The sequence below is a fragment of the Mus pahari genome, chromosome 14, assembly GCF_900095145.1.
Source record: "Mus pahari chromosome 14, PAHARI_EIJ_v1.1, whole genome shotgun sequence".
Lineage (NCBI taxonomy): Eukaryota > Metazoa > Chordata > Mammalia > Rodentia > Muridae > Mus > Mus pahari.
Genome location: NC_034603.1, coordinates 68,223,575 through 68,236,019, shown reverse-complemented (window position 1 = coordinate 68,236,019; position 12,445 = coordinate 68,223,575). Strand labels below are relative to the sequence as shown.

The following is a 12,445-nucleotide window of genomic DNA, read 5'->3' as shown; positions in this document are numbered from 1 at the left end:
AAAAAATTTTTAAATTCCCCCCAAAAAAAGATTTTAAAAAATTAGCAAGCACACACTACTATAAACTAGGCATGATGGTACATGCCTGTAATCCTAACACTTGAGAGGTAGAAAGCAGGAGGATCAAAAGTTCAAGGCTATCCTTAATCTTATCTCAAAAAAGGACAACTGGGGCTGGAGAGATGGCTCAGTGGTTAAGAGCAGTGACTGCTCTTCCAGAAGTCCTGAGTTCAATTCCCAGCAACCACATGATGGCTCACAACCATCTGTAATGGGATCTGATGCCCTCATCTGGTGTGTCTGAAGACAGCTACAGTGTACTCATAAATAATAAATAAATAAAACTTTAAAAAAAAAAAAAAAAAAAAGGACAACTGGAGGCCCTGTGGTATAGGCCAAAGCAGCCCGTATCTTTAAGCCCAGCACTCGGAGAGCAGAGGTAGGTGGTGAGTTCAAGGCCAGCACGGTATTCAAAGTCAATTCCAGGACATCAAGGGCTATACAGTAAAACCCTGTCTTGAAACCAAACCAAACCAGACCAAACCAAGCAAGCAAGCACACAAACAAAAAGGGTGTGGGGATATGTTGAGCTGGAGAGACTGCTCAGCAGTTAAAAGTACTTAAACTGTAGTTGGGCCTTTCTTTCCAGCGCTCAGGAGGCAGAGGCAGGCAGATAGATCTCTGAGTTCAAGGCCTTGTCTACAGAACTAGTTTACAGAGTGAGTTCCAGGACAGTCAGGGCTACACAGAGAAACCCAGTCTCCAAAAGCCAACAAACAAAAAAACTGAAAAACAAAAGGGAACCCACTGCTCTTGCAGAAGGCCTGGATTCAGTCCCCAGCACCCACATGGTGGCTTACAGTCATCTGTAGCTCCAGTTCCAGGGGATCCAGTGCCCTCCTCAGGCCTCCATGGGCACTAGGCACACACTGGGTACCTGAACAATCATGTAGGCAAATACTCATACCCAGAAAAAAAAATGAATAAATGTTTTAAAAGGACGAAAGAGAAAACTCCTATTGTAGCCCCAGTGAATATAGCTTGAAGCAGGGCAGAAAAAGCAATGAGGGAAAGCTGGGAGACCATTCTAAGCAAGACAAGATGGTGTCATCTGGGAACCCACAGCCATGGGTCTGAAGCAGAGTCACAAACCTAATAATCAACAATGAAAGATGCTTGAACTCTAGACTTATTCCAAGTTTGAGGCTCAAAAAAAAAATGGTGATAAACATCCTGTGGTCCTTCAAGGGCTGGGACCATAGCTCCGTGGTGGGACCCTTGCCTTGTGTGTAGAAGACGCTGAGTTCGAATCTTAGCACAAGAAGTAAATAAAGCAAAAGACTTTTTGCCTGAGGCAGATGCTTATCATGGGGCTGCCTGGGTAGCATGGCACGGTGATGGGAGCGTACAGCCAGGAAGCAAGGTGGAGGGAAAGATTTTGAGCTTATTGTGTGCTGCGGATGTAGCTTGGTTGGCAGAGTGCTCGCCTAGCATACACACAGCTCCGTGTTTGATTCCCAGGAGTGCATAACCATATGTGGTGGTGTGTGCTTCTAATGCCAGCATTCGGGAGGCAGAGGCAGGAAGATCAGAAGTGATATGTTTGAAGATAGAGACCCCGTGTTCCGTGATATCTAGCTACAGTAGCCGAACTTGGGGGAGGGGGGTTGAATAGATTTATTAAGTCTATAGGGAAGTAAATGATTGAATAGTAGGTTGCAGATACATAGCAAACATCATACCAAGGGTTTATAATATCTAGCAGAGATGAGGAGAGCAGCTTGATTGGGAGAGCCACCAGAGGGGACACCATCCAACTGGAAGGCTTAGAAACAGGTGCAGAGATGGAGTGGGGAAGTTGAAGCACTCAAATTGAGTTCCTGATTGAGTTTTTTTCTCCATCAGCGTGTGAGCACCTGGCTTCCTACTCAAAAATATAGTCTTTTTTTTTTTTTTTTCTATCATGGGATGAGCTATGGTAACCTCTGTTTGGAAATGGTTTTTCCCTGTAGCTGCTCTCAAGGACATGACGTTTTTAGCTTGGGGCTGTTCTATCTCTCCATTCCAGAGCCCAGGGACCCAGCCTGTCACAGGATACCAGAGCTTGGAGGACCACATCATGCACACACATACGCACACCGTAATAATTAACGTGTTGTCTTTAAAATATTTAATCTTATGTGTATGAGTGTCGTGTCTGCATGTGTTTATGAACACTGTATATGAGCCTTGTGCTGGCGGCAAGCAGCAGAAGGCATCAGATCTCCTGGGACCAAAGGGGAACTGAGCCCAGGTGCTCTGCAAACGCAGCGAGCACTGCAGGCATTCTCAACCGCTGGGCCATCTCTCGAGCTCTGACAAGCTTTTTGAGCTTGTTGTGTGCTGTGGAAAGTGTAAGCATAGGTACTTTCCAGATCGTGCCAGGGAACCAGCATTATCCTAATACCAGAGCCAGACCAAGATATCACAAGACCAATATAACTCATGAATATGGATACAAACATCCTGAACACAGGCTAGCAAATTATATCCATGAACATATAAAGGGAACTGTTACATAAATATAAAAAGACATAAAAAGAACACCTCAAGCCGGATGTGGTGGCACATGCCTTTAATCCCAGCACTCGGGAGGCAGAGGCAGGCAGGTTTCTGAGTTCGAGGCCAGCCTGGTCTACAAAGTGAGTTCCAGGACAGCCAGGAGCCAGGGCTATACAGATAAACCCTGTCTTGAAAAACCGAAAACAAAACAAAACAAAACAAAACAAAACACTTCAGCATATAAAAGCAACTGTACACTACCACAAAGTCAGATTTATCTCCGTAATCCAGAGAGAGCTTAGCATAAGAAAGTCTATTTGAGTATCAATATAATTAAAAATAGAAGTGGAGGGGGCTGGAGAGATGTCTCAGGGATTAAGAACACTGACTGTTCTTCCAAAGGTCCTGAGTTCAAATCCCAACAACCACATGGTGGTTCACAACCATCCACAATGAAATCTGACATCCTCTTCTGGGGTGTCTGAAGACAGTTACAGTGTACTTACATATAATAAATAATAAATCTTTGGGCCAGAGAGAGCAGGGACTGAGCAAGCAGGGTTGACTGGAACAAGTGGGGCCAACTGGAGTGAGTGGGGCCAGAGCAAGCAGAGGTTCTGAGTTCAATTCCTAGCAACCACATGGTGGCTCACAACCATCTGTAAAGAGATCTGATGCCCTCTTCTGATGTGTCTGAAGACAGCTACAGGGTACTTACATATAATAAACAAATCTTAAAAAAGAAAAAAAAAAATAAAAGAGGTGCTGTGGTCATGATGTTTCTCTGCATAGCAGTAAAACCCTGAGACAGCACCCAAATAAGACAGTCTGCTTTTCAAAGCATAAAGAAACGGATAAGCAAATGTGTGGTCTTCAAGACAGAGGGGAAGGGAGGTGGGGAGGGGAGAAGTAGCTAAAGAGGCCCAGCTGAGAAGAGATGCAAGGTTTTCCACAAGTCCTGGGTGTTTACCATTGAAAGTCAGGTATTTCAAGGGTTGACGTCTGGAACACAGGTGGAAGGGGACTTTACACAGGCCACAGTGTATCCTAGAGAACACTTGACCCACCTTGATGGGTAGACACACCACACTGCCCATAGGTCATATAGATCATGCCTGGGGGGAGGGAGTGGCTTTGTTTTNTTTCGGTTTTTTTTTTTTTTTTTTTTTTTTTTTTTTTGGTCTTCTTGGTCCTAGGCTTGTTCGATTTTGATCTTCATTTTTGTGTTGTTGTTTTTGGTTTGGTTCGGTTTGGTTTGGGGGGTTGTTTGTTTGTTTGTTTGTTTGGAATTTTGTTGTTTTGCTGAGTGTCTCACTCTATAGCTCTGGCTGCTTTACTCACTTTAGAGACCTCTGATGGCTATCCTTGGTTGTCAACTTGATTACATCTGGAATTAAATAAAAATCCAAATGGCTGGGCACCCCTGTGAGGAATTCTTTTGATTAAATCATTTGAAATGGGAAGACTCACTGCCAATCCAGACCTCTGAAGTGTGAAGACCCGCCTGTAGTCTGCGCCATGTCTTCTACTGGCAGCCTGTGTAAAGGACACGGGAGAAGCGAGTTTGCTTTCTGCCTGCTCGCTCTCACGCTTATCAGAAGCTTGCTGGCAAGTCCATTCCCTCAGCTGCATCAGAGTCTACTTCTTTGGGGTTATACGGTATCCTGAAGACCGGCTGCGATATCCATGAACTGAACAACCACTGGGTTCTTGGACCTTCCATCGGTAGACAGTCGCTGTTGGACTAGCTGGACCACAGCCTGTAAGCCATTCTAATAAATTCCGTGTGTGTGTGTGTGTGTGTGTGTGTGTGTGTGTGTGTGTGTGTATGCTGACTTTGAACTCATATACATAAAGTAAATAAATCTTAAAAAATAAAAAAAAAAGAAACAATATTTAGCCGGGTGGTGGTGGTGCATGTCTTTAGTCCCAGCATTCAGGAGGCACAGGCAGGTGGGGGCCAGCCTGTTCTACAGAGGGAGTCCCAGGACAGCCAAGGCTACACAGAGAAACCCTGTCTTGAAAAACAACAATAGCAATATAATATTTAATTTGAGGAGAAAAAAGAACTTAAGCTGTGATTCACAGGAACTGGAGATATAGCTAACTTGGTGAAGTATTTGCCTAGAATATTAGAGCCATAAATTCCATCTCAACACTGCATTTAACTGGGTGTGGTGGCCTGACTGTAATCCCAGCTCTCTGGAAGTATTGGTAGGAGGATCAAGAATTCAAAGTTGGACTGGAGAGATGGCTCAGTGGTTAAGAGCACTAAATGTTCTCCCAGAGGTCCTGAGTTCAATTCCCAGCAACCACATGGTGACTCACAGCCATGGGAGTAATGGGATCCAATGCCCCCTTCTGGTTGTCTGAAGACAGCTACAATGTACTCATACATTAAATAAATAAACTTGAAGAAGAAGAAGAAGAAGAAGAAGAAGAAGAAGAAGAAGAAGAAGAAGAAGAAGAAGAAGAAGAAGAAGAAGAAGAAGAAGAAGAAGAAGTGTTAGCTATCTATCAAGTTCAAAGTCATCCTGGACTAACACCCTGATTCAAAAGAAGGTGAGGGGCAGGAAGGGGATAGGAGGAGTGGCTGGAGAGCCCTCAGCACTTACTGCCATTTCAGAAGGCCAAGTCTTCTTTCATCTCTGTTAGGTGGCTCACAAGCACCTGTGACTCCAGCTCCAGCAGATCTAAAGCCTTCTTCTCATTTCCACCAGCAACAGCACACACACACACACACACACACACACACACACACACACACAGACACAGACACAGACACACACAGAGAGACACACACACAGAGACACACAATAAAAAGAAATATTTCAGGGCTGGAGAGATGGCTCAGCAGTTAAGAGCACTGGCTGCTCTTCCAAAGGACCAAGGTTCATTTCCCAGCAACCACATGGCAGCTCACAAACTGAAACTCCAGTTCCAGGGGATCTAAGACCCACACACAGAGACGCATGTAAGTAAAATATCAAAGCCCTCAAAATAAGAAATAAGGGATTAGGGGGCAATGACGTGAAATCACAAAGAATTAATAAAAAAAATTTTAAATGAAATAAATATTTCAAGTAGGTTTTGGTTTTTTAATTAATTTATGTATTTGGTTTTGCTTTTTGAGATAAAGTCAGTAAATTCAGTCACACCAATTACCAGGAAATTTTGATTGAACCATATATGACAAACTGCTGTAAGTCATCCCACTTAAGGACCTGCCATTGTATAACTGACTGTATCGGCTTGTCTGTAGAAGGGGGTGGGTTGCTGTCTGTCTGTCTTGGAGGTTTCTTAGCAGATTGCCTATGACACACACTGCATTCAGGTTTAAGGCCACTGGGTTGAAAGTCATTTTCTTTAACTAATTTTGTGGAGAAGATTTACAAACGGGGGACAACTTTGGATATTTGTTTGTTGATATTTTGTTATTCATTCTTTTATTTATTTCATTTGAGGCAAGGACTCTCTATATAGCCCTGGCGGTCCTGGAACTTACTATGTAGATCAGGCTGGCCTCGAACTCATAGAGATCCTTCTACCTCTGCCCCTGAGCGTGGAGATTAAAAGTATGCACCACAAGGTAAGGCAGCAGCTGCTATGTAGCCCACCCTGGTCACCGACTTAGTGGAGCCATTCCTCTTCCCCAGCCTCTCCCAAATGCAGGGATTCCAGATGCATTATGTAGAATGGGTTTTTGTTTTGTTTTTGTTTTTTGTTTTTAAGACAAGGGCTGGAGAGATGGCTCGGTGGTTAAGAGCACTGACTGCTCTTCAGAGGTCCTGAGTTCAATTCCCAGCAACCACATGGTAGCTCACAACCATCCATAATGAGATCTGATGCCCTCTTCTGGGGCTGTCTGAAAACAGCTGCAGTGTACTCATATGCATAAAATAAATAAATCTTCAAAAGGGGGGGAAGGGGAGGCAAACATCCCTTTCCAAAAAAAAAAAAAAGCCATGTAACTCAGGCTGGCCTTGTAACTCAGGCTGGCCTTGAACTTGTTTTGTAGCTGTGGGTGACATTTCCCTCTTGCTGTCACATACATACCCTAGGGCTGGAACAATTGGTGTGCACAGCCACACCTCGGCAGCTGTGGTTTTTAGTTGCGTCTGAATCTGCTCCACACACACACCTCCCTGTCTTTCTTGAGCATCTTGCTACCCTGGCCCTAACTCCCTCCATCTGCCAACCTGAGCCAGCAACTCAACTTTTCGCCCTTTTAGGTAATTTGTTCCTTTAAGAACATCCCTCCCCCGCCCCCGGGTCCTCCCAATCAGGCCGGATTTCCTGCCCAAGCCCTGCCTTTTAAAGTCATCACTTCAACTTTCAAGACTGCAGTGTACAGAGACCAGAGGCACTGAGGGACCCTGAGGGATCTGGGGTGCTGAAAGTAAGCAGAAGTGGGCTGTGGCAGGTGCACATCTATACCCAGGGCTCTAGGAGGAAACGGGACCTGGGCAGGGAAGTCACTTGGGAGTGGGTACAAATGTTGTACGTCATGCCCAGCCCTCTCGGAGTCTTCCGAGGGAGGAGCTGTCGGAGTTGTTCTTCCAGCTCGAGAAGCAAGGACGCCAGTTAATAGGATGCCAGGGTCTTGAGAGTCTCTCTTCCATATCGCCTGCCCAGCAGGGCCCCGGCTTCCTCCCACTGTGTCTCCTTCTTCTGTTTTCTGTGTGCAGCGGAGTATGTGGGAAGACATAGTTATCCCCCCCCCCCTCACGCCCCATTCCGTTCCATTCCTCTCCCAGGAGCTCCTTGGAGATGCTTCTGCTGTGGCTGCTGCTGCTGCTGCTGCTGCTTCTGCTGCTGCTCCTCGTGCCCCTGCTGGCCCTGCTTTGGCCGCAGAGGTCTCGGGGTGCCAGGTCATGCTGGCTGATCAGTCTCCAGCACCGAGTGGCCTGGGGGGTGCTGGGCTGGGCAGCCGCCTGGCAGCAGCGGAGACTAGATCGGAGCACGTTGACTGTGGGCCAGAGCCAGCAGCAGGCCCTCATGTGGTGTCTGAAGAAAGCCCAGGGCTCCTGCTCTCTCCCCAGGGAGAACACAGGTGTGTTTCTGGCACCTGGAGAAGGTGACCCAAGGAGAGAAAATAGCCCACAAGGCAGTCAGATTCTAGGACCCAAGGGCCCCTTCGTTTACCACCAATATGATGTGACCTGGTGCAGAGTCCTACCATGGCCTATACCCTACTCCTGATTGGATGGGTTTTCCTTTGCTGGGTCCTGGTCTAGCCTTCACCACACTTCCCAGGCCCTTTCTGGATTCTTTTCTCAAGGCTCTCCACAGTCTTCTCACTTCCTGAGGAGTTTCTGGTGTTTTTATTTTTTATTTGGGGGGGGTGGTGGTCTACAGACATGAGAACCTTCCGGAATCATCTTCCACTGACCCAAACCAGCCACACCCAGGAGAAAGAAAGTGAAGAGAAGCTCCCGTCCCCTACCTTCCTCCAGTACCATGGAGATGCCTCTTTGCAGGTAAACAGAGGTACCTCCACCTCACAACAGCAGACCCTCTCAAAAGGGTGTACAAAGAAGGCCCACTGTGGTAGCTGGGGTCTGATTCTGAGGTCTGAATGACAGGCCCTCCTGTCTCCCTCCAGGCCACCCTGCTGGGTCTAATAACTCTAAAGAAGGCCTACCCAGAAGTGCTGGCTCCGGGAAGTACTGCCTGTGTGACCCCTACATCGCCATGGCCCTGCTCTGTCCCCTGGCTTGGGCACGCCCTGGGCCGGGTAAGCCCCAGTGGAGCCAAGGACCCCCGGACCCTGCTGCTGGAGGCGTTGACATCCCCGGGGCTGAGGGTACTTGAGGCAAGGACTGCAGTGGAGCTCCTGGATGTCTTTGTGGGCTTGGAGGCTGATGGTGAAGAACTGGCTGAGGCCATAGCAGCTGGGATTCTGGGAACGCTTCTCCCCAGACGAGCCGCTGAGCTGAAGGAGGCCCTAGAGCAGGGATCCCGAGGATTGGCCCTCCGGCTCTGGCCAAAGCTGCAGGTGGTGGTGACTCTGGACTCAGGAGGACAGGCAGAAGCTGTGGCTGCCCTTAGGGTCCTGTGGTGCCAAGGGCTAGCCTTCTTCTCGCCTGCTTATGCTGCCTCAGGAGGTCAGCTTGATGGGGGTTAGGATTGGATGCAGGTGGGACTGGGGGCAGATGTCATACAGCTAGCGACCATGCATTGAGCCACATACGCTTACCTTCTTCAACTCTCCTCGGTGCCTGGGATGGGATGGGTTACTAGCTCTGACTAACAGCCGAGCGTGCCAAGGTTCACTGAGACATAGCATCTCGCGCAGACTCGGGTGGTACCGGGATCTGTTTCCAGCTCTGATTCTCTGCCAGAACCACAACCTCTCTGCCTGCTTCTGCTCAGTCAAGACCAGGAAAGAGCCAGGGGCTTAGAGGAGCCGGGTCTGTTGTCCCAAGGGAGGCATTACTTTCTGCTGTTGCCTGGCAGAAAGGAATGTACCATGAGGTAGACAGGAAGATTGTTTGGCTCTCTATAGGAGTGGTGGCCCTAAACCTGTGGCCAGAGCAACCCCAAGGATCCTATCTTCTGCCCCCTGGAGTCCCCTTTATTGAGCTGCTTCCAATCAAGGAAGGAACCCAAGAGGAGGCAGCCTCCACTCTCCTCCTTCCTGATGCCCAAAGGGAGAAAGAGTATGAGTTAGTGTTGACTGACCACACCAGCCTGACCAGGTGATCCCCTCCTTACTGGCCCTTGTCTCCTCTGATGAGGACCCTGGCCTTGGGAAGGGATAAAAGCTCACTCTCCCTCTCCACCCACTCCTTAGGTGCCGCCTGGGTGACGTGGTCCAGGTGGTCGGTACCTACAATCAGTGTCCCGTGGTCAGGTTCACCTGCAGGTAGGTGACCCCGGGGGATGACGAGGGGCTGTCCCTGTGCCTTGGGCCCACTCCCTCTTCCTTCTTTAGGTTGGGGCAAACCCTGAGTGTTCGAGGAGAAGTTACTGATGAGACTGTATTCTCTGTGGCCCTGGCCCAAGCAGTGGGGCAGTGGCCAGGGGCCAAGCTGTTGGACCATGTCTGTGTGGAGAGCAGCATTCTGGGTAAGCGTCTCTACCATCTCCTACCTCCATTTCTTAAAGATTTATTTATTTATTATATGTAAGCACACTGTAGCTGACTTCAGACACTCCAGAAGAGAGCGTCAGATCTCATTACGGATGGTTATGAGCCACTATGTGGTTGCTGGGATTTGAACTCCAGACCTTCGGAAGAGCAGTCGGGTGCTCTTACGCACTGAGCCATCTCACCAGCCCCCTACCTCCATTCCTTGGGTCTGGCTATGCCCTGACCCATGTTCGTCCTGACCAGAGACATCTAGGAAGGAGATAAAACACACCCTTCCCCACTGTTCTTAAAGAAAGTCCCTCTCTCAGCAGAGAGATGGCTCAGCGGTTAAGAGCACTGACTGCTCTTCTGAAGGTCCTGAGTTCAAATCCCAGCAACCACATGGTGGCTCACAACCATCCGAGATCTGACCCTCTCTTCTGGTGTGTCTGAAGACAGCTACAGTGTATTTACATGAAAGAAAGAAAGAAAGAAAGAAAGAAAGAAAGAAAGAAAGAAAGAAAGAAAGAAAGAAAGAAAGAAAGAAGGGAGGGAGGGAGGGAGGGAGGAAGTCCCTCTCTATATCTAACTTCCATCCCTACATATCCACCCCTTTTCTTTCCTGATCTGTCTCATATTTAGGAGTCATTTGTAGGTTCCCCTCTACTCATCTCTTCCCCCATTAACCTTAGACTAGGGGAGAAGTGAGGGTGCAGGGTGTCAGCTCTCAAAGCCGCCTTGTCCTCAGGAAGTCTGTATTCCTATGGCTTTATCCTCAGACTCCTGTGAGGGCTCCGCCCCACACTACGAAGTGTTTGTAGAGCTGAGGGGGTTGAGGAATCTGTCGGAGGAAAGTCGAGACAAGGTAAATGATGAGACCTGGGTCTGTTTCTAAATCTCTTTTGCTCTACAAGCTCCCAGTTGTCATGGAGATAAGATAGTTAAGGGAAGAGGGTGGGCCTTAGGGAGGGGGCAGTGCCCCCCTTCAGAGAATCTGGAAAGGAAGCATGGGTCCCACAAACACACATTTCCACACCAAAATCCCAAGTGCATGTAGCCTTGGATATGGTCATGCATATCTGGTACATGTGCCACCGCATCGAATCATGGCCTCAACTCACTGTTCTGTCCTTAGCTTGACCACTGCCTTCAGGAGGTCTCCCCTCAGTACAAGTCCTTGCGGTATTGGGGCAGTGTGGGTCCTGCCAAAGTCCATCTGGTGAGGCCAGGGAGCTTCAGAGTTCTCCGGGAAGCACTGGCAGCCTGCTCTTCCTCCTCCTGCCGCCCTCCTGAAATGCCTCGGGTCATCAGGCTCAGGCGCCTGGCCCAACTCCTGCAGAAGAGAGTGATATCTTAACCAAGGCAGCCAGCCTTCCTGTCCCTGCCTCCCTCTTTCCTCTGGGACATCTCTGGATGTTGAGTCTTGGGCCAGACGTCACATAACATCGGTCCATCAGAGCCCCTGGGCTTTAGGGAGACCTTAGACTCATTGGCAAGTTTTAAGATGCCGGCTTGGAGCATACAGCTGAGCCCATCGATGCCTCCTTCTTGAGACTGCTGGTCCTTCCCATGTGCGTGGCCAAGGTACAGCAAAGGCTCAAAGTGTAGGCAATGCTCCTGGAGCAGATGAAGAAACCTCAGCCTCATTGTCTCGTGGTCTAGGGTGTATCTTGCACAACCTCCTGAAGGGCTGAGGCTGTGGCCTGCAGTGGCCCAGTGTTCAGTGCTCTTCCTACCAGATCCGCCCACCCCCCCATCCTCCTTTCCCCTGCCTACTCTATCATTCTGTTCCCTGGAGCAACTCCCAAATAAAATTTTATATATATATATATATATATATATATATATATATATATATATATATATATATACATTAATGTATGTATTTTATGTTACCTGTGTGTGTCTGCATGTGTGTATGTGCACCATGCATATATGAACGCCCTCAGAGGCCAGAAGAGGAGAGTGAATTCTCCAGAACTGGAGTTTCAGGTGGTTGAGAGCTGCTGTGTGGGTGCTGCGAACCAAACCCAGGTCGTCTGTGAAAACATCAAGTACTTGGCTGCTGAACCTGAAGGCTCTAGGCCTTCAGATAAAGCTCTCTTACCCATATAGCGGATCCTGCTTTGGGGATGCCATGTGGGGTCACTGCCTGGGCTCCCCACCAAAGCCCATCCGTTCCCTCTCTATCCTGAGCTCCAGGGCCTTCACCTACTCTGCATACTGGCTTAGGTTTAGTCCCGGGATGGTGAGCATAGAGGAGCCCCTGGAGACTCCCACCACGGTTTTCACGACCAAGCAGACAGATCTCCTCTGCCCTCCCATGCCAAGCACAGCTCGAAGATGAAGGAGCTGTTGCCGGCTTCTCTGCACTGGGGTCCTTCCTGGCCTGGCCTGCACAAATCACTTCCACCAGGAAAGAGGAGGAAGTTATCCTTCAAGACACGAAGTGTCACAGCAGGAAGGAGCATTGGAGCTACCTGAAGAGGGTGTCCATAGCAGTGAGGAAACAGTGGCAAGACAAGGAGGCCAAGACCCACAGCTCCCCAAGTCCAGATCAGTATCCAGCTTTCTGTTCTGGGCTCTTCCCTCCTCCCTCCTCCCTCCTCCCTCGCCAGTCCCACATCAGCCTTTTTTTTTTTTTTAATCATTTATTTTATGGATATGATTATACTGTTGCTCCCTTTGGACATACCAGAAAAGGGCCATTACAGATGGTTCTGAGCCACCATGTGGTTGTTGGGAACTGAACGCAGGACCTCTAAAAGAGCAGTCAGTGCTCTTAACTGCTGGGCCATCTCTCCAGCACCACCAGCATCACTACCATCA

The 12,445-nt window shown here is 48.6% G+C and overlaps 1 protein-coding gene across 1 annotated transcript; it reads left to right on the top strand.

Annotated features, from left to right (window-relative positions):
• The first annotated feature begins 6,852 nt into the window (after positions 1–6,852).
• On the top strand, positions 6,853–11,418 carry Ghdc (GH3 domain containing). The gene is made up of 9 exons (XM_021213528.2): positions 6,853–6,940; positions 7,299–7,594; positions 7,900–8,021; positions 8,147–8,648; positions 9,050–9,242; positions 9,338–9,409; positions 9,479–9,612; positions 10,396–10,481; positions 10,752–11,418. The coding sequence occupies exons 2-9, from the start codon at positions 7,312–7,314 to the stop codon at positions 10,971–10,973; spliced, it is 1,614 nt and encodes a 537-aa protein (XP_021069187.1). The 5' UTR covers positions 6,853–6,940; positions 7,299–7,311; the 3' UTR covers positions 10,974–11,418.
• The last annotated feature ends 1,027 nt before the right edge of the window (positions 11,419–12,445 follow it).